This window comes from Monomorium pharaonis, chromosome 2 (assembly GCF_013373865.1).
Source record: "Monomorium pharaonis isolate MP-MQ-018 chromosome 2, ASM1337386v2, whole genome shotgun sequence".
Lineage (NCBI taxonomy): Eukaryota > Metazoa > Arthropoda > Insecta > Hymenoptera > Formicidae > Monomorium > Monomorium pharaonis.
The window spans coordinates 23567879-23590935 of record NC_050468.1 but is presented as its reverse complement, the minus strand read 5'-3'; the positions used below and the strand labels follow the sequence as shown (position 1 = coordinate 23590935).

General features: G+C 36.0%; 2 protein-coding genes across 17 annotated transcripts in view; one reads left to right on the top strand and one right to left on the bottom strand.

Annotated features, from left to right (window-relative positions):
• The window catches only part of LOC105831049 (sal-like protein 1), a 35471-nt gene extending 16678 nt beyond the window's left edge, over positions 1-18793 (top strand). Inside the window, exons 2-4 of the mRNA XM_028194577.2 lie at positions 8130-9197; positions 14709-15392; positions 16202-18793. Of these exons, the coding sequence (XP_028050378.1) occupies positions 8130-9197; positions 14709-15392; positions 16202-16993 (2544 nt within the window). The 3' untranslated portion in view covers positions 16994-18793. The remainder of the gene's footprint in view (positions 1-8129; positions 9198-14708; positions 15393-16201) is intronic.
• The window catches only part of LOC105831051 (EF-hand domain-containing family member B), a 101410-nt gene that overhangs the window by 32126 nt on the left and 46227 nt on the right, over positions 1-23057 (bottom strand). The window lies entirely within an intron of this gene.

Sequence of the window (23057 nt, the reverse complement as noted above, 5' to 3'; positions counted from 1 at the left end):
AATTATTATAAAGATATAAATTATATAGAATCCAATTTTTTTTGTTTTTAAATTGCTATATGCCAAATTCTAACAGTTTAAAGTAATAATCTGACGTTTTATAAATCGTAATCCACACACATTTTATAACGCACTTAATTTTGTTATGACGGCGATGTTATGATGTTCTAAACCCACTTTAGATGATCTATAATTTACGTCAGAATTCAGGATATGATTATATTTTACGTTCTGCGTGACACAAAAACATATAAAGAATTAAAATGCAATACGTATGTAAAATATATAGTATATAAAATTATAAACGCAATTTTATTTTAAAATCTGAATTAGAGATCGTCTGAAATGAATTACATAAATATCCTATTATTTTATTAATATATTTCTCTTCAGCTGCATATTAAATATCTGTATTAACATTTAAAATTCGATTCACTGATGACGATTCGGTCCACTTTCTCCCCTTTCATTGTTCTTTTACTCGCAAAATATTGTAAAATTGAACATTTCTTACAAAGGTCAAAGTCACTTTTTAGTCCCTCCCATTTCCATTAAATCATTTCTTTTATCTTTTTATTCTCTTAGCAAACAATAATTAAAGTTTTATTTATAATTGTAAGTAGCTTTTAATTAATTACTGTAAGCTAATTAAAAAATGTTAATTAATTTATTAATATTGATTAAATTGTTAAAAATAAATATTAAACGTTTCAAGTTTTTTATGATTTAAATCGCTATTGATATAATCCCAATATCTATTATTATCTGTCACAAAATTTTTAAGGATATTGCTCAAAATAAAATTAATAATAATTTTTAATTATGCTAAAAATAGACAAAAACATAAAAATGAAAAAAATATAAAATATAAAAAATATTGTAAAAATACAAAATACACTTATAATAATCATAATCTTGATATGAAAGAGGCTTTAAGCCTATTAACTAATATGATTAAATCAAATAAACATTTTGTTAATAAACATAACAAAATATTGTAAAGTTAATTTTTAACAATAATCTGCGACATTTATTACATTAATATAAAATACATTACAGATATTATAGCTTTATACATTGTCGCGAACGTAACTAAACGACATATTTTCAATATTGTTTAAAAAAGTCGATTAAAAATATTTTTTCAATTAACAACAAATATTGATCTATTTGTGAAAGCTCTTTTACAAATAATAATGGAATTCTATTCAGATATATCTTCTGTTTAATGAAGTTATCAAAAGGTAAAAATATTGTTTAATGGAAAACGAGAGGCGGTCCAAAAGTGATTTCATTGACCCTCCTCCTTACGCATATACCCTCGTAAGACGTGAAGCGTGGCGCTAATATTATTAATTGCAGACGTAAGAAATATTACAATCGATCAAGATTAATAACGTTTTTCAATTCTCCGTATTCTATTGTATTCAAATAGTATCGCATTCCCTCTCTGTTAGGGTCAATCGCGTTAGATCCTTGTCGTGGATGCCGCGGGCAGCGGATAGCGTGGCTCTTAAACATCGCACGTCACTGGCATAATAGTTCGTTCGGCGGCCAGTTATCGATATATTCGCGGCGGATGATTAATGGGCGATATTGTTGCTTGGTGATACCTGTATCTCACGTCGGCAGAAATCGTTACGCTTCACGCTTGCAGCTTCGCCTCATCGCTCATCACGTTTGCGGCACCGGTCTCTCGCGTGCGTAAGAGACGCTTAAATAAATTCCACACGTTACGATTCGTACGAGCTGGTCGTTAACCATTTCTTAACCGTCACTTATGCTTTCTTGCATAAAGTGGATGCTGCAAACCACCGCATCTGTTTTGTGCGCGCTGTGTCGTTTTACAATCGAGCGCTGAAGATGCAATATCGATAAATTGAGTTAAAAGAAATAAGAACTTAAATTACCCGTGACACAATACCGACAATCGATTCGAATCTGATCTTCACGGCTAGACTTACACGTTTCAAAATGTGGAACAGCTATAGTGTGAAATGATCGAAAGTGAGAGATAAGGGCGCTCGTGTATGAACACTGACAGAATTGAGAGAGGATTAATAAGAATTGAATTACCTATGGCTATATATCTATGACACAATATCGACACTCGATTCTTTCAATTTCTAATTTAATTCTTTAACTTAATTCTTAATTATCTCATTTCAATATTCCGTAAACGTTCACATTCACAACTGCCATTACGTATCTCTCACTTTCGATCATTTTCACATTATAGTTTTCGTCCCGTATTTCAAAACACAAATGTGACTGCGGTGATAAACCAGTCGCAAATAAATTTACATTAATATCGTCATGTTACGAGAACACTGCCTGTCATTTCTTTATTTTAATGCGGTAATTTACATTCGAGTTATATTCTCGGTTACACTAAAAAAGCGTTTCCCTAGCGCAGCCGTAACGGTAGCTGGTAAATTGACGATGCCATTACGTGTAACACGAATCAATCTGTGGCGGTGGATTACAACCACTCACAGCTCTGCATTACGGAATATATATTTCAACACGTGACGTTGACGACACGTGATGTTGACGTTGTACATCACGTGCGAATGGACCCTTAAACAAAGCCAGTTTCATTTAACGATTACGCTCTTTCCGACATCCGCGTCCCTCTCTCGCCGCGGCAATTAATTCCGCGGTTGCGCTTATGTACGTTCGCCGATAATTCGAATAATATCGAACGGGCCGCGCGAACTCTCGCGGTAGATTGCATCGTGGCTCTCGGCATTTTCTCGGCGTCGGAATCGGCATAATTATCGGTCTCTCTAGGTGCAGTATCGCCGCGGATCGAATGTGCATTGCACACACAGGCCGCTGCCTTGGCCAGAGCGCGATGCTTTCTCGCGAATAGCGATATCGATAAAAACCAAGTGATATTATTCGTTTCGCCACTTACATTGTATCGCGGATACGCGGCCACTCGAACGATACTCGCTGCAGCAGTCCGCCGTAACGAGGCGAAGCAAAATACGTCACGCTAAACACCAAAAAACCCAGATTCCGACTTTTTCCCGTAATAACAATCGCTCCGCTCGTTATCTTTAACCGCCCTGCAGTGAGCGAAATCGCGAGGCTGAGTCCGTACACTCGAGCACAACAACAATTTTAGAGATCTATTTGTCTCTTTTGCGGAAAGACTTTGTTCATGAAGTTTTATAATTTAGTGTTAAAAGAACTAATAAATTTCTAAGCGATTTCTGTATACACTGAAAAATATATGATATTTGCGATTATTAGTGGAAGTAGAATAATTATAGTATCAAGAATATTATTTTTATAGTAACTATTACAATAATATTAGCAATAATAACCATATACTTATAGTAATGTCAACTATGAAAAACTTTAAATTATACAATTTTAAATGTGACTACAATTATTTTTTTATTACAAATATTATAGTAATAATTACAAAAATAATATTCCCGTTTTTAATTATTTTACTGTGCAATTATGGTATAGTCACAAATACAACGTATTTTTTTGTTAGTGTAAACAACATAAATCGCGCATTTTAGTTTCGCAATAAATTGTGTACTATTTTATTCACGTACACTAAGAAAAAAATATTATTAACTTGACAAAATTTTTTCAACTAAATTGTTTCTCCAACTCTTTTTGCATTTAACTAAAATACTTAAACTTCAATTAAAATATTTATATATTTGATCAAAATTACAAATACTTGAGTTAAATAAATTTAATTAAATTGAAAAATTTAGTCAAATTAACAATTTTTTCTCAGTGCAGCTATAAATTTTTTTCTGTTTGAAAAGACAATCGTCATCTCTCTTTTTCTCGCAATATTTGTCTATTTATAGTCGTAAGTATCTGCTATCTATGAATATTAACGGTTACCGATTTCCAGCTGTGTGAAAATTTTAAACCTGTTTCTGTTCACGTGTCAGTCGCAAACTGAGGGACCGGCTACTCCTGCGAGATGTGCGCGATGCCGCAAAGGTGCCGCAATACACTGTTGAACTGTGAAACACCCACAATTACGCGCAAAGTAAGCGCAAAATTTCGCGTGTTAAAATCAATCGAACGAAGATTTTATGCTGGATCGTACACGCCGCGAAAATGGATACACGATTACCGTAATTATGACGACCTAATCGGTGTTCTCGATCGCACCCTGAATTTCGTAACGTGCACAGATAGAATACATCGGCATCGTGGATAGAAAGCTACTCGTCAGAATACCACTATGATTCTGATTAATTGGCAGATGCCGACTGTGATGTTTCATGTACAATGGATTGATCTATAAATCTTTAGCCTTAAAGCAGGCTCAAAAATATCGCGCAGCTTGAAATCATAAGCCGTTTATAGATTACAGATATTTATCCGCGTATATTTATAATATTTATTGTAATTGATTGATAGATTCTCCGATCATATAATCGCTATTTCGTGCGTGATGGATCGGTATAATATAAGTTATAATAGAAGTAATCCTAAGAATTTCGCACAGCTTGAAACCAATAATTACTAAGATGTGGATTTGTAACTGTAAATTGGAATGATATTAGAATTATCCAAAATAATTAACTATTACTTAAAACAATGTTCGAAATGTTAATGCGAGCTAGAATAACATTAATTTTAAGTATTATAAAATAGCGAGTGTAAAAAAATTCTTGTAACTGAGATTTTGCAATAAAGACCGCACATGTAAAAATTAAATATTAAATATTTCAGGAATTAATTCTCTTCAAATTAACTTCTTGCATACAAAATTATTAGTTTTCTATTAATGTAAAAATGAAACAAAAAAATATTATAATACTTTAAAACATATTTATTAAAAATTAAAGATAAGATCGTGAATTTCAAACATAAAAATGAAATATTTTGGATTCTATAATATGATATTTTTTTCAAACAAATTTTATGGATATTTACCAAATTTAAAATAATATAGATTTATATAAAAATTTGTGCAATTTACTTGACCTTAAACATTATCGCGTATTTTAAAAGCAAAATAAAAATATTGTTTGGAATATACAATTTATTGAAAACCAAAAATAAAATTATAGATTTAAAAAGTTGAAGAAAAGTTGAATATTTCAGATGAATATTCTTCCTAAATTTTAATGGATTAAAAAAAATTGAATTATGTACAATTTTTATGCAATTTGAAACACTATTGTGTTTCTTGTAAAAGCACAATACGAAGTATTGTGATGCTTTAAAATGTATGATTTATCAGGAACCGTGGATTTCAAAAGTTAAAAATAAAAGTTAAATGTATTTCTAATTTATTGTGTAAAAAAAATCGTAAATTTCAAAAGTTAAAAATAAAAGTTAAATGTGTTTCTAATTAATATTCTCTTCCCAAACAAATCTTGATAAACTAAAAAAAAAACAGATTTATGTAAAAATTTATACAGTTTATTTGACTCAAAACTTTATTTTGTCGTGTCTCTTAACAGTCAATATTTCTTGACATACTTATGTGAAAATATTTACAGATATATTAGAATTCAAATAGAAATATCGTTATTTATTACAAGATGTGAATTTACGCGTAAGAAATTTGATAGCAAACTAGATACTACAACTCTATAATACCATCCAGCACTTCGAAAGTTCATAAAATATGTACGAGATAGAGGAAATGTGCAGCGCTTATTATGTCCCTAATTACGTCGACTAGGTGCATTGATAACCATGTACATTAGACTTGATTATTCCGCGATCAAAAAGGAGAAAAAAGGAGCTCTTACTTTGTATTTGCATTTGATTATATATTCGCCTACGTGTACGTGATGGAATACATTCTGGCTGAAGGCGTTGCAACGTTTCCGGAAATGTTTACGATTCAAGTGCAATAAGCGCAAATACTAACCCTAAGTAATTGCGCCTGAGAGAGCACTTCTAGCACATAGAGGTAGAAAACTAAAAAGCCGGCGTGGTCTTGTGGTATAAGAGTGTAGCTACCGTATACGAAGAATGTGCGAACACAGATGCATAAAAGAACAGGCAACCCACAAACCCATTTCTTCTTCCTTTTCGTTATTGAAATCAGGAAATTACGTTGCAATCTTAAATTCAAAATAATTTTATCGATATGTAATCTTCGTATATCAAATGTGTCTTCAATATAAAGAAATCTTGAACACAAAACTTTGATAACGATTGTTATTTCCTTTCAGTATCGAAGATACTTAAAATTAAAAAAAATTAAAACTTGAACTTTTCCTATCACGATAAAATTTATTTCAAATCTCACAGCTTAGTTTCTTTCAGAGTAATAAAATTTATGTTGTAAAATAATAATACATTATAGAAGTGTGTATAGAAGATAAATGTTTGTTGTTGGAGAAACAAAATGCAGAGTTTATGGGTGATTTTTATGAAAAATTTGAAAGTTCCTCCTACGCCACTGGACGCAACGGTGCAGCAAAGCTGCATCGAGCCGCGGGCCGGTTTGAAAGCCAACATTTAATTTACGTTCTACGTGCAGGAATGATGCTCTCATCATTTTTCGACTCCAACGATCCGTTAAAATGGTTGCGAAACGGCGCGAAGAAGAATGATTGAATGATTGAAGACTGAAAACCTCGCGGCAAACAGGGAACTAAAAAAAATTCTTATAAAACTTTAAAGTACGTCAACATACGGATAATGCACTACAAAATGAAAAGACTGGGAAATGCTTAAGATATTCAACATAACGACATATCGATCTTGTAAAAATAGAGTTAAAAAATTCATAATTTGTTTTCCTATGCAATCTTACGTTTTAATGTAATAAATTTTTCCATGAATACATTACATAATGGAACGACAAAAGTGTACAGAGATTATCACGTGATCAACATTGTGTGAACGGCGGAGGTTAATTCAAGTTGGTTCCGTGATCTCGGCGACCAGCCAATAACGGTTAATTATCACCTTAAAAAATCGGAAACAGCCGCCGAAGCAACCGCCGCGTAATTACAGTTATCTCAATGCAGCACGATCTTCGAAGCTTGCAACAATGAAATGCTCGTAATTCATTGTCTATGTTTCATTATCCGCGCGAGTAATGACGAAAAGAATGAAGTAAATCAAGCCCGCGATATTTACGAGCGCATTAAAGCTCCGAACACGGTTCGGAAAATTCGAATTTACAATTCTTCTATTAATCCATCTGTATATTCATCGTAGGTTCATCAGGACATGTATCGTGAAACTGTTCGGAATGGATGCCGAATGTTTTTCCTATAAAACACAATGGAAATTTAAAGAATTATTCCAACCGAAATCCATTTCAAACAATTCTATAATGTATCCTTGGAATCTTTTTTGCATTTTTTAAATTATTCTTTAGTTATTTTATTTGTAAAATTTCGGAATCTTTTTCGGAATATAAAAATTCTATATAAAAATCAATGCAATTTTCCTTAATCAAACTAAATTTATAAAAAATATTAAGATATTAGTTAAATAATTCTTGAATTTTGATGAGTTAATTTTAGAAAAGAAATAGAGTGTTGGTAAAAAATTATTGTTCAATACTCGCAAACTAGTTGCTCTTTTCGAAATGAAAGAAAGACAAAGAAGCATAGTTTAGTCTTATATATATTTTACAACGTTGACGATATCACAGAAAACTCAAAACATCGTTAAATTTCCCCGCCGCATATCACTGCCGTTATATCAGATAAGCGAGGAAATATACGTGCATATATATTTCTTCAAAATGAGGGCACTCCACGAAATGGGAGCACAATAAAATTTGGCCCACATATGCAGCCAGCGTGCATTAACCTCTCCATAACTCGGAACATGTTCTTGATACATGTTATTACTGCACACTACTAAGTCATAAAACAATCTTCGTTCATATAGAAACGTAAACTTATTACGAGTCATGTTTTATTATGGCTTCTTTAGCGCTACGTTAGAACACACTTCAAAACACATTCTCTTTCTACTTAATATAGTACCAAATTATCTGATTTATTATTAAATAACTAATATTTTGTTAGGTCTCTTAATATTTTCTTACACATTCTAATATATGCATCTTGTTATATGTACTATATTATAATTAAAAATTATTATCTTACTCCATTACTCCGACAATAAGCAAACGTTGCTTTCGTTTACAGGAAGTGTTGCTGGCGCACAGCAAAGTCACCGCTCATTGCGAGCCGATCACAGTAATCCTGGCCGAGGTGGAGGCGCCGGAACTTGCGGCTCTCCTCGGCTTCGTCTACACCGGAAGCGCGACGGTTCCGCGGATGCGACTAGACGCGTTTCTGCGCGCTGCCGAGGCCCTGCGCATCCGGCTCCCGCCGGTGCCGGTGATGACGACCTGCGGCGGCGAGCGGACAACCGACTGCAAGCTGGAGGACATCAAGGATGTGAAAGTTAGCCCCAAGTACCTGCAGTGCGATCAGTACCCTTGGTACCGATCGAGAAGACTGTCCTATAACGAAGACCCGTTCGACAGGAAGGAAACCTACAGGATATTCCCCACGGACGACATCAACAGAAATGTGTTCAGGGACATCGGGACGCTTCACCAGATCAACAACCCTGGCCCGTCGTTTGACCCTAGTTGCCCATGGCCGATCGGCGGTTTCATGCATCAGGATAGAGCAAGAAGCGATCATCCTTCCACGGACAAGAATCACGGCTCAATGGTACTCGCTGACAAGAACACGATGATAACTCCTAGTAACGAATCGTCCTTCAGTATATACCAACGGGGCGCGTGTCTTCCCGGAGGACCGGGGTCCTCGGAAGGATACGTAGGCCCGGACGCTCTGGAGAAGGTCAGGACGGGATACGAGAGGTTGCACATGAGTTGCCCGACGGAAAAGCCGATGACGAACGAGGAGAGCGTGCTCGCGGGAGGAGGTTCTTGCACGGGGACGACGAGGGAAGAATGTCCGTATCAAGGCACGATGTCCTTGTCGTCCTTGCAGTCCGCCGCCACTGCCACTGCCACCGCCGGCCAGACGAGGTCGTTCGAGATGCTCGAATACGCCTCCTCGCAGACTTCGGCGGGCGAGGATCTCAGCTGCGGCGAAAGTTGTTGTAGGTGGAGAGCCGCTCGCAGGCACGTGGCGAATCGCGTCACCGCGTCGCCGTGGCGCCAGATTGTCAGGCCCCATCATTCACCGAGGATGCCGCGGCCTATGCCGCCCGTGCCCCAACGTCACGCCGATGACGTGAGTACTACTCAGCGGGCAAATATTAGCCCACGTGTTCGCTTTAAAATCGTCGATCGTCGATACGAAATCAGTCACTCCTCGACCGATTCGGAACGATTTTAATTTTAAATTTTATTTATCCGGAGACCCAAATGGCATATTTATCCAAGAATGAAAAACGCGAGAAGCGAGTGTATCGCGTATTCACGTATTTGACTACGAATCACTCTTGGAAATATGAACAATTTGGGAGGTAAATATTGTGCGAATCCTTAAAAAAAAAAAAAAAATGGAAACAAACTCTTTTCAAAGAGAAAAGGCCAATATACGGTTATAGCAAGATCTAAGTGCTGAAATAATATTTCGCATATGATTTTTACATATATTTTCTAATTCCTCGAATTCTATGTGCCGTTACCTACGGTCTCAAACACTTTAAATTAAAAGACGATATCATCGTATTAAACTGACAATTAATTTAATAATACTGATGCTAGTATTTATAATAATTTTTTCCTCCCCGAAAAAATTCGTTGCAAAGAATATTATCCTAGCCAGAATTTGAACCTGGAGCCCCTGCATTCCGCGCGATTGGCATTGCACAAATCGCGGTCTTATACCAATTATAATTTTTTTCAAAAACTTTTCCAACACTTTTCCTACACAATTTTTATAACGCTTTCTTGTTCTAATTTTATTCGAGATTCGAGAAAAAAATAATACAATTATAGGAATTCAGTTTGTTTCTTAGAGTCGGAAAGTTGACAATCCTTTTAGAATTGATCCGTTATTTCTGGAAAGAGAGAGGGGGTATTATGATACCCGTGACACATGATATGGGGAGACGATTTTATTCCAGTCGATACTCTTTCAATCACGAAAGTTACAACGACCATAGAAAAGACGCAGGAAAGAAGGAACGTAGGCTGTGCATACTCGATTACGATGCCAGATACGATTTCGTCGTAAAACCTGTCGAAATCCCGTTGCCAGGGGATCCGTATTCCCACGTATGCACGAAAAGAATCGCCATTATGGGAACTATGCCAAGGTGAATAACACTGAACACGGTACGACACGGTCGGAACGATCGCGCGTTTTCGTCTGATAAATACTGTGATACGTGTCAAGCGAAAAAATGCGGATTCGGCCAATATTTCGTGAATAATTTAAGAAGACCCGAATTCGCGAAGGAATATGTTTTGGATGTTTTAATATTTATGTTGTTATAAAGTAGTACAACAATGAATAAAACGCGAATATTATTTACATGCGTCCATTTACATAAAAAAATACAAAGTGCTTCTCAAAACCGATAAAATATGACATTCTAATATGCGATTAAAAAAAAAATTAATATATTTTGTTCCTTTCCCCAGTGCATGTACGTAAAGAGTTTCATAAATCATGTATATATTATATATAATATCCGCACATTTTTCAATTAATTCGCATTCAATTTTAAAACTGCAAATTTATTGAGAACCATTAATCGTGATTGATTGGCTTATGCTGGACCAACCAATTTCCGCAAAATGGCGAAAATAAGCCGTTACATCCTTAATCACAGCGGCAAATACGGAGCACTTTAAATCGATAACACGTGGATGCGCTCGATATGTCGTCGTAACACGTGAGATTAACGAGAGAAAATGGTTTCAATATCCCGACCTGTCTCTATAAATCGTAGTTATGGTGGAGTTAATTAAACGGAAACCGCGGTCTCGATTCACAAATTGATAATTTTTGTCATTTTAATTAATTAACAATTAATTCTGTTATTTTAATTAATTTATTTCATTAATTAATTCTTTAGAAATACAGAATGGTTCTTTGGTCTTTGTTCCATTTTCATATTTGTTTATTAATCCATTTCCAGCAGAGAAAATATAATGATTCGTATCTATCAGCATGTCTAATTCCTCAACACTTTGAATAAAAATGGTCTTCGCTTATTGTAGTATTGTATATTTATTATCGCGAATAAGGTTTTATCAAAAAATTTATATATATAAACTAACATAATATACGCAGAAATAAAAAGATTATAGCAAACTAAAAAAGTTAGCAAAATTTTAAAATATATATGAGTGTGCAGACATTTAATTATAGCAAAATAATTTCTTAAAAACTTTGTCGACAATTTTTAATATAATTAATAATCGTAAAAACCTGAGAATTAAATGTTATATTTGATTACACGGTGACAGTTTCGTTTAGTCACGATATTCTATCGGAGCCGTGAAATATGACGTTATTTTCCATCGTAGATCTCCTATTTTAATCCACTCGCAAAGCAATTATGATGATATATAAGTCAAATTAACTTGCTTATTGAAAATTGTCTAGTTTCAGCCACTACTGGAAGTTTATGTGTCAGACACAGCAAGCAATCTCATGAATAAACGAAGATGTGCGAAACGCAGAAAATATGGAGACTACAATTTGCATAAAATGTAAATCCTTTCTGCTATCGTGATAAATTCTTTCCTTTCTTTTACCTTGCCTCTGCTCACTTCAATTGCGAAAACCGGGACAAAAATGGCATCTCCCGAAAATAATTGAAGAAAGATTATTTCTAACATAAGCTGTATCGGGTTTCGAAGCACGATTGAAAAAAATCACGAATGGCTCGCACTCACTAGGAGAGGCTAACGACCGATAGAGATTACCTGCTACACGCGACATATCGTGCGTTAAGAGTTAATTGAAGCCTGTAAATACTACGAGCATCTACGAATTCGAACACCGGAAGATTCGTGTTCGTCATTTGTCGGTAGTTCGTTCGCACGCTTACTAGACACGTACGTTACGCATCTTTACAAGTGACAGGATACCGCTTCCAGCTGCGTTTTCATCCTTCACTCGCGTTCGGTGCCGTTCCGCTTAATACGACTATCAATTAACTCACTCCGGCTGTTTATCAGGACACCGCCGCGTCGTGATTGCGCATCGCCAGCTGGCAATGCCAGCTGCACGCGCGCATTCATCGCATTATTATTACGCGGACCGATCTGGGAACGTTTTCTCTTTCGACGAAGGGAGATACGTGCCAGATTTTGTAAACCGTCGTGTTGTCGCGACAACTGTCTGCTTGCATAAGCGACGGTGGTTCCCGCAGCTTACGTCGAGATATGGCGAAGATTTCAATCGGACAAGTATGCAACGCGACACTATTGTGCTCGCGATTTTCGTCACTATAATTTTCCTTGCGCGCTGCGAGAGAATCGATTCTGTCTACTAAGATTCTGTTTAGAATTCAGACTAAATTTTGAGAGCAAATTAAACTTCTTTGACGCTTCAGTTTCATGTTCATTTAATTTTTTTATTTAAAAAACCATTTAACATGGAAACATTATATAGTATCCTAATCTTTGATTTTAGATTGTTTAAATTATTTGAAATTGAAAAATAAATATCGATAAAATATGTATAATTTTGCAAAACACATTGGCCTAAATGTTGAAAATACTGATCGTGAATTTAACGACATGAAATAACGTATTACAAACATGTTTTTTTATTTTAAATATAAATCCAATTGTTACATTAAAAAAAACTTTTCTTAAAAAGTTACAGAATATTATAAATTAAATTAAATTTTCTTTATTTTTATATCTCCTATATATTAATCGATATATTTTGTATAATCATATATATGCAATAAAATTACACAAATCATAAATATTTAAAAGTACTCGTATAAAAAAAATTACATTTTTGTCATTATTTAAGAAATTTTAGTATTATATAACAATAAAAAATAAATAAAATTCATAAACTATAAAAATGTTTAATAAAAATAAAGTGTTATAAGTACCATTTTCATATGTATATAGTTCATTTAAAGTATAAATATTAAAACTTTGTAAAAATTGATGCATTATATCTTTAATTTTTTAAAGTTAAATGCTCTCATATGAACCTCTCCAAAATATCGACATCTATTTATAAAAACATTTAAAAGAGTAACTACAAGATCAGTAACAAAAGTCAATATGGAAGTGTGAAAGTTACAATCCAAAGCTACAAATTCCATACGAATCCATTAATTCCGTTGTTTGAAATCCAGGGAACGCGCACAAATATTAATAATTGATAGGATACTTTGGATACACATTTTATCTTGTGAATTCTCGACGATTTGCATTCGGCTTCCGTTGAATGCAAATATGATTATTAAGACGCGAATAATATGCAATCTCAACAATTTGCCTTCCTTATCGTGACGGGAACGACTGATCCATTACAGTTACATTCAAACGGTCGATAGCGTTAAATTGTTTTACAAACTACTTTCTAATTGCTGCTTTCTTCTTGGTTTTTCCAACTGCTCATTATGCAGATGCATTCCTGTAGACTATTGCTGCGTTATAGACTTAGCATTAGAGATGGGAAACGACAGTCGTTTCCCATCTCTAGCTGACGTACGATTGTTGAATTATGCCGTGTTGGCAGATGAGACGTTTAGAAATTGTTTCTCGAGTAAATGTACAGTGAATGACAATTCTTTCTATAGATTTAAAATTATAGGTAATTTATAATTACTTGTCTAAAAAAAAAAAAAAAGAATAAATCTTTTTATTATTTAGTTACAATTTCTATGTAATAAATCAAACAATATAATACTAAAAAGTAAATTAATATAATTAATAATGAACCAGAATTTATAAACGTTTGCCTCTTAAAAGCATCGGATTTTTTCTTCTGCAAAATATTACGACTGCGTGAACTTAAGAAGAAATTGTTGCGAATTTATTTATACGAATATATCGAGAAGGCCGGATGATTCCGCACGCAACTCGTAATATCTTGACATTTCGACATCATTCAAAGTTAATGACGGATCTAACTACTTAAAACCGAGCGTGACTAAAAGTACTATAAAACAGTAAATGGCGTTGAAATCTAGACGTCACTTTCTAGCTCATTGAAACGCGTCGACCGATGCGCCGTGACGATTTCGATTCTTCACGCGAGTACACTCCATGCTGTTCCTTAAGATTAATGAATACGGATAAGTTCGACGTGACCGGTTATGTTCAATGAATGTCCGATTTTAAGTAGATATGCTCGACGTGAGATGAATGCAATTGGAAAATCACATACTTTAATAAATATGTTAATAAATATGTAATGTTTTTATTTATAACAGTAGATGTATTAAATATTTCTAATACTGAATTTTGATGTTTTATTATAAAAGTAAATTTAAAAAATCTTAAATTTAGAAATTTGAAACAAATTCTCTAATTTGTCAAAATGTATTTAATTGTTTAAAATTATTTTTAAATTACAAATACGCGATACTTTAAATGTAATGTAAATATATATTAAATATAAAAATAGGATAACAAAACAATTAAGATAATAAAATTCCATTTCATAATGAATTAAGACAAAATTTTGTTTACTTTTTTAATTTGTTTTGACAATTAAGATTTTTATCTCTTATTTAGAATTAGTTATTACCGAGAGGAGAAGATTAATAACTGTATATAAAAAAAGCAATTCGACGGCATGTTACAGGAAATCCATAAAAAGCCTCCGGCTCCGGAACCAACGCGGTCCACCGTGATATCAATGAGCCCGAAGAGTGCCGTTCATTCCCCGAGAAGCGCGTCGCGGGGCAACGGGCATTGCCCTACGGCTTTCGAAGTTCCTACCGGTTGCGAGACGAGCTTTGACAACGACAACTCGAGATTATCGCGCGAGATAATCAGTAGTCCGGAAGCGAAAATCCAAGAGGTGTATCGATCGCCGGTACCGTTCGCAACTTCCGATCAGATCGCGTTGCCCATTTCGAGCGCGACGAGAGGCGCCGAGCCATCACTCGTTCAAAACGTCAACAACGGGGGATCCGCACGACTGTCCTCGACGAGCAACGAGAGCGTTATCACGAGTGTCGGCGGATTTGCACCGACGCAGGCGGTGGTCCCGCAAACGCCGCCAACGAAACCCGAACTGTCGCTTCCGATCAGCCGACTCTGCGACACGATCGAGACCGACGAGCGAAAGGAGACGCCGAAGGCGGAAGTAACGGAAGCGGAGAAGAGCGAGGACGAGAGGATCGCGAGGATTTTGGTCAACAGCGACAGCAACAATAACAACGAGACGATCGTGAGCACGGAGGCGCAGCGCGGCGGACGTTCGGCGGACGACCATAGGTGCGATCAGTGCGGAAAGACTTTCGTCACGAGGGCGTCGCTCAAGGTACGCTTCTTCTTAACTCATTAAATCAGACATTTTAACGCTCTAAAGGCTACGGCGGTTTCGATTTCCATCAGGCAGAGAGACGTAGATCGCAGACCTGTAGAGATTAACCCGAGAGATTTAGCTTGATAGATCTCACGGAGGCCTAACTATTTAGCATAGATCCTCGATCACCTCGGGTTGCGTAAATCCTAAACCATTAAACCTGACCGTTTCTCACCGACGACGTCCCTCACACACGATGTTCCATAAGTCACTACGCAAATTACAACCTCCTCGTCTGTTTTTTTCCTCCGCCCCACCTTTTTTTTTTTTTACGTTAACGTTAGATCTCGCGAGCCTCTAATTTCGCGGATTTTCGCGGAGCTCAAGTGTCAGTTACGTTAGAATTAATGTCAGTTAAATTACCGCCGTTCTTCCTTACGACATTACGTGCCTGGTGCAAGCAAGGCACTTCATACCTGATCGTGTACACGCTCTCTCACGCGTCTCTATCGATTATGAGAAGAATGAGATACCGATGTCTCTGAGTTGTTCCATATGCCTACTTTTCCTCCTTTAGTTTTTTTTTTTTTTTTTTTTAGCTCTCGTAGCAATAACTGTCCCCTAACTGCAAACGTCCTGCCGCGTTTGTGCCGATTACGAAGGAGAAACGAACGTATATCGAGATATTCGAGATGCTCAAAGCTCCGAGCGGCCTACGCTAAATTTTCTCCTTTTTTTTGCCCTTCGTCTTCGGCCACGCGGTCTTGTAAATAGCCTAGCCTATAGTTACACACCGCCGTGTGTCTATGTGATGATCGTCACAGGTGCACAGCCGAACGCACTCCGGTGAAAAGCCGTTCCGCTGCGCCGACTGCGGCAAGCAGTTTTCGCAGCTGCGCAATTACAAGTACCATCGCAGCGTGCACGAGGGCACGCGGGAGTTCGCCGCCACTTGTCCGGAATGCGGCAAGTACTTCAACGACCGCGGCTACCTGAGCTCGCACATGAAGATTCATCGGAACCGCAAAGAGTACGGCTGCGCGGAATGCGGGAAGAGCTTCAATCAGCGAGTGGCCTACAACATGCACGTGCGCATACACACGGGCGTGAAGCCGCACCAGTGCGATCAGTGCGGGAAGGCGTTCTCGCGGAAGATGCTGCTCAAGCAGCACCTGAGGACCCATTCCGGCGAGCGGCCGTACCAGTGCCAGGTCTGCCAGAAAGCGTTCGCCGACCGCTCCAACATGACCCTGCACACCAGACTGCACTCCGGCCTCAAGCCCTACCAGTGCACCCTGTGCTCGAAAGCTTTCACCAAGAAGCATCACCTCAAGACTCACCTCAATTATCACACCGGCACCAAGCCCTACTCCTGCACTAATTGCGGTGGCAGGTTCTCGCAGAGCAGCAACATGAGGACCCACTTCAAAAAGTGCATCGTCAACAATACCGCCGGGATGACGGCCAAGTCCGGCGACGAGGCCGGCACCGATCGCACCGACACCGAGAGCGGTATGGCGCCGCAGGTGGTCCTGACGCCGCCCAATTCCGATCAGGAGTCCAGTATTCTGACACCGATCTCGAAAAATGCCGTCGCGATAGAGAGCAACACGTAGCGGTCAGTTCCAGTCGAAATACAGAATCACGAGGGTGAATCGAGTTTAGCAAAGAATAAGAAAATACTGTTGCGGTCAATCAATCGCCATATTTATGGTAGATGTTTGACGGTACATGGTGCATATATGATAGATGCATTTGTCGGTAGCAAATCGACTGGAAACAAACCGCGGACTTTATGTTTGCAAGTTTCGAGAACGTTCGTGTACAGTTTCTAAGACGAATCATATTTACATCTGTATTAACGTAACGCTGCAAAATTACCAAGTAAAATCTCCTGCAAATTGTGGCAGTAAAAAATGTGCAGCTTACTTTCGAATGACTTAATGTCGGTTAATTAAACAATTAAAGCAAGATTGCGTATCTCGGTATGATACGATAGTCATTGCATTGTGCCTTCCAGTTCCTGTATTTATTGAACTAATCTCGTTGTATACACCGACTCCATATTCTAATTTAATTTAATGTTTAACAATTTAGAATTTAACAATCAAAAAAATAATGTTAAATTTTTCGCAAAAAACTTGGCAAAATTAACCGTCTTTATCTTGCAAATTGGTAATTCTTTTATTTCAAAAACTGATTGTTTTTCTCATAAATCTACTTTTTTCAGATTTAAAAATATCCGTTTATCATGTAAATATATTTTTAAATCTTTATTTCGTTTAAGACTTTAATACTAAAATTTAGAGAACGCACCGAAATTCTTGGTTCTCGTTTAATTCATATTATAAATTTTTCATTTTATTCGATTTTCAAATCCAAAGATAGATTAGTTCAATTATTACAAAGTAGAAAAAAGTAGCAAAGAGAAGAACGATGGCATTATTGCTATATCTGTTGCCATGCATAAGATATTCCAACTTCAAAAATTGAAACCACTGTTTTATCTCTTTTTGGTGTATTTTCAGTAATTATATTAGCCTTATATATTCTTATACCAAAAATGATTCAAGGAGTACGTATACATTTCTATATTACGTACAAGACGGTTAATAGCTCCTTCGCCGAAACTGCAACATGTGATTGCAACACGGCGAGTCCAATTGTCGATTGCAACATGGCAATTGTAAATACAATCGAAAAGTCTGCAATGTATTTAGTATTTCCTCGTATTTCAAACTCGTCGGACTCCGGAGAGTAATCGAGCTTCCATATCAGCGCAAATAGTTTTGTAACAATCTTTTCTAGGAAATATCCCTATGGCAGCGTTTAAGGATCTGTCTCTTCTGGAGCAACTTTGTCAACGGTTAAAGCGTTTTCTCAAAAGGTAAAAACTATCGTGTGTACTTGCATTAAAGATCGCACGAGCGATTTGAGATCTTTCTGAAAAGAGACTTGCATTAAAAAATTTTTAATTAAAAATTAATTTTATATAATTCTAAAAATCAAATATCCAAAGAATCTAAGCTTGATAATTAATCCGAGATCTGATTGGTAAAAAATATCAAGAAACTAATCTTTCCGTTCGCTCCAGAAGAATATGAAAAGTACGCAAAAAAGAAGCATAATTATGCGAGACAATAAGTCAGTGGATTTTAACATATTGTTAAGAAAACGAGTAAAATAAAATTATTTGCTGGAAATAAAGCATTTTTCGAAGTACTTTAAGACATCTATTCTTTACATGTATAAAAACCAAGATTTTTTTATAATGCCGATATATGTATATATCCGATATTATATTTATAATTATTTACAAAATTATTACATGTTAATAGGAAAATATTATATGCTTAAGTTGACTGTGTATATGCACATTAAATACATGAAATACAAATGAGCATTTATATATTGTACAGCTCTATTTAGTTAAACAAATCGAATTACCTATTCAATAAATAATAAACAAATAAAAGATAAAAGGCTTCGATACTTTCTAACTCAAAAACTCGGTATGTACTTCACATTTATTTTCATCGAGAAAAACCAGATTTTCTTCACTGAACGTATGTTGCTTCGCGTTTAGGTGCATCTGCGGTATAAGGACTTTGTGTTTAGGGTAAGGGGCAAACGCGCGACGCACGTACGAAATATAACGGTGCATCGCGGGCAGAACACGCGGACAATGACGATAAATCGCTGCCGCGACGGTGGTTCCTCTCTCTCTCTCTCTCTCTCTCTCTCTCTCTCTCTCTCTCTTTCTCTCAATGCCGACGGAATTATCGTAAATCCTGCTGCGCGACACAAATCGCTCGTTAATATTCAAGCGCGAGTGAATGACTCTCTCGCGGCAATAAGTCATATTTTTCAGGAATGCGCGTGCGTGCGGTGGGACGCATCCGCGACTTTTGCCATTAATACGTGTAATGCTTATTAAGTCGTGTACACTCGCTCACGCGTGAATTATTACCTCTTACATTAATGTTATCAAAGTATCAATTTGCAATTTCACATAGGTGCGAGCCTTCGCGCGAGCACGGTAACTTTGTCGTGAGATAACGCGTTTCCAATTTGCGCTTCCAACAATCTTGAAATACAATTTGAAACTTATCTGCACATTTTTCAAAACTGATTAAAATTACATTCACGATTACATCTGCGATTCCGATAATACTCTCTATGTTACGCCGCGAAACGCATAGAAACGGACCGGCTGCTCGCTTGTTGGACTGGACCCCTTAGGTATGCGCACAATGTAATGGAAAATCACCTGTACGTGATGGTTTGTAGCTCGGAGCGTATCAGATTACGGAAATAACCCTGGAGAAACGCGTGGATGCTGCAAGCGGATGATACGCGAGATGCGAAATAACAGTCCTGCAGAATCGCGCGCGCACGTATAGCACGTACAAGGTCAAGCGTAAGCTGTAATGGATCATGGGCACCATAATCGAGTCGGAGAATCAATGGAAATGGGAACAAGCAGAGCGAGGTAAGTATTTTTCGATCTGCCCGAAATAAAGATGGAAAAGAAAAAAAAAAGTAAAAGAGAATATATGAATCGTAATGAACGTTGCAAGTAAAATTTCGAATAAATAGATCTTACTTTAATAATAAGTATTTTAATTCAATTAGCAGTATATTTTGTTTTAACAATTTAAAAAATTATAAGAAAGCGCGAAGAAAATTTTTGGCACCAAAAAATATTCAATTTACAGCCATGAGAAAAAATATATATGCATATATATTATTATACATATAATAATGTTATAAACGACTAATTGTTTTAGAGATTCGCAAGCGCTGAATCCAATTTAAATTTTCTTAGGGAAATCTCCGGTTGTGGCGCGTGAATGCTCCTTGATTAGTCTCCTACTGAAACATCAGAGTCTTTTGTTTTCCGTAACAATTTGTAGCGAAAGACAACAACGAACGTCTCTTTTCACGCAAACAATTGATCAATAGCTGCTCAGCGATTACGAATGCCGTACGAACTGTCCATTCAACGATGCGCCTTCCCTTCTTTATTTCCGCCGTTTCTCCTCCTATCACTACTATAGGCTATTATATCAGAGCCGCGCGATTCTCTCCGCTTCCCATTCATCTAATCTGATCGGGAGAAATGGCATCTTCAGAGAACACGTGTTAGTCGTAAAGAAGATCTTGAACCTGCTCGCTTGGCAAAGACACGACAAAGCTATCAAGGCATTATACTCAGTCCCGAGTGGGTTCTTAGCGTCGAGTCATCCTCGCCACATCGTTAATTAGGCTCATGGCTCATTAGACATTTTATCGTGTACGAGCCTCAACTTGACGGACTGCTGACCTCGGGTCGAAAGTTGCCTTAACAGTTACATAAAATCGCGTCGTTTGAGAAACGCGTTTACCGACAGTCCCCGACACCGATAAATCTATGATCCAATGTAATTTCTCGCTCATTCTATGCTACTTATATTCGTTGTATATTGATATCTCGAAAGTAAAATCGAAAGAAACTAAAATCGACCGAAAATTTTTTAATTTTATGATCTTTTTCTTTGCTAGGTTAAAATTGGCAACAAACGGACTAAATACTGTTTGAAATTATTAGAAAAGTGAGTGCATATCTCAAATGAAATTAACACCCTCCATTTAAATATGCACAATAATTTAAATATTATATTTTAATTGTACTTAAACGCGTACAATTAGATTTAAAATAAAATACGGATAAGAATTAAATTTCTAACACGTATTTTCCTATAACAAAACGTATTTTTTACTGTACAACAGATAAGAGAAACATTCACTTTTCGCAATAACAGGCATAATTTATTGCCAATAAATCATTATTCTAATGAATACCATACAAAAATAATAAATCGCTAAAGATACCATGTAGAAATATGACCCAAAATGCATTCAATGTTTAAGAAGAGCATTAAACAAACACTCATTAATTTGAAATATTATCATCATAATATATTCAAGAGATGAAAGAACTCCCTTTACACAATTTCAAGAAAGAAATTCGATCGGCAGTCCGCCATCCGAATGTACGCGAATCCGTGCGAGCTTTCTCTTGTCCGGGGTGATCTAATGGAAAAACATGGGAATTGTTGATTTCCGGAAATAACTGGCCCCATTCCAATTATATGCACTTGCGCGCGAAAGTATCAATAAAGTCCACGAATGCACTTCCGCGATTGAGTAAGAAAAGAATACTCAATATGAAGTGATCGCGATGAGAAGAAAATACACAGATAGATATTATGTAAGATCCTTTAGTGCTACTGTAATTTACTTCGTAAAAAAATGCTTTAGTGGAGTTAACTTAAACGATTATCTAATATATAAAGACATAACTATTAACGTTAAATTAATGTATATTTATTTTATTTTACTTTATAATATTTTATTATATATATATATATATATATATATATAATGTGTAATAGAATTATTTTATTTGCAGACTATAAAATTTTAAATTTTTTATATGGATTTATATTTGTACGTATATAGATAGAGATTGACGAATATCAAGTCGAATTGTTTTGGCACTAAACGAAAGTTGCAAAGTTAAAAGAATAAAAGCTAAATCTTCAATATAAAAATATTTTGATTAAAGATGCCTTCAGAAGATACCCTTCTAGTTTTTAAAATATTTTTTAGGTGTGGTTTCACAGAAATCCTACATTTTGACCTTATATAAATCTAGTTTGTCATCTTTTCTACCATTTATCCCAGTTTTCCCTAACATTCTTCTTGAACTGTGACAAATAATTTATCGGTTTATTTTGATTTATATATTTGTCAGCGACAAATTATATTTCTTCTCGACCTCGTGTATCCATGACCTACGCGAGTTCGCAGATCGGTACTGGCATTTCAAAACTACCTGCTGAGACCGACCGAAGCATCAGATAACGTCCGTTAGAACTGGTTATGCGGACACGGTGCGTTACGATCCTGCGGCATGATACGGAAGATAAACACCGGATAGAGGTCCATCGCGCCTTCGGGTACGGCGACTGACCTCCTGAACTCGATGGCCGAGAAGGAGAAAATACACCCGATCGACCGCTTCCATGTCTTTTTTTTCTTAATCGTCTGTTCCACTAATTAGCAGTACTAGCGAAAGACTGGCAGGATTTTCGGTGTAAGTATGCATGACAACTCTCTAGTGAATGTGGAACACGTGAAAGAAATGGAACAATTTTAATATTACATCAATTAATTCATGCTAATAAAAACGTGCATACATGTATATGTACACATATGCACGATGAGATCCGCGTCAAATGAACATATAATCAAGTATGAGCACTTCAAACGAATTTATGCAATCAATTTTTTTTCGGAAATAAAATTTCATCGTTACTTTTTCGATTGCCCTGTTTATTAAAAACATAATAACTAACGTACGTGACATGTTTAATCCTAGCTAGAATGCTAATATTTAAATTTCATTTTGATAATTAATGTAACACAAGATTGTCATACTTTTATTGACAAAATGTTTATAATCTAGATTTTTATAAACATCTAATAACCTAATTGTTAACTTATATCGTTTATTTAGAATGAATAGAGAAGATGAAATATATATAAACTGTCAAACTTATATACGATATAGTACTCTAGAAAATTAAAAATAATATTTTATTTAATAACTTTTATTTTTTTTATAATTTTAAT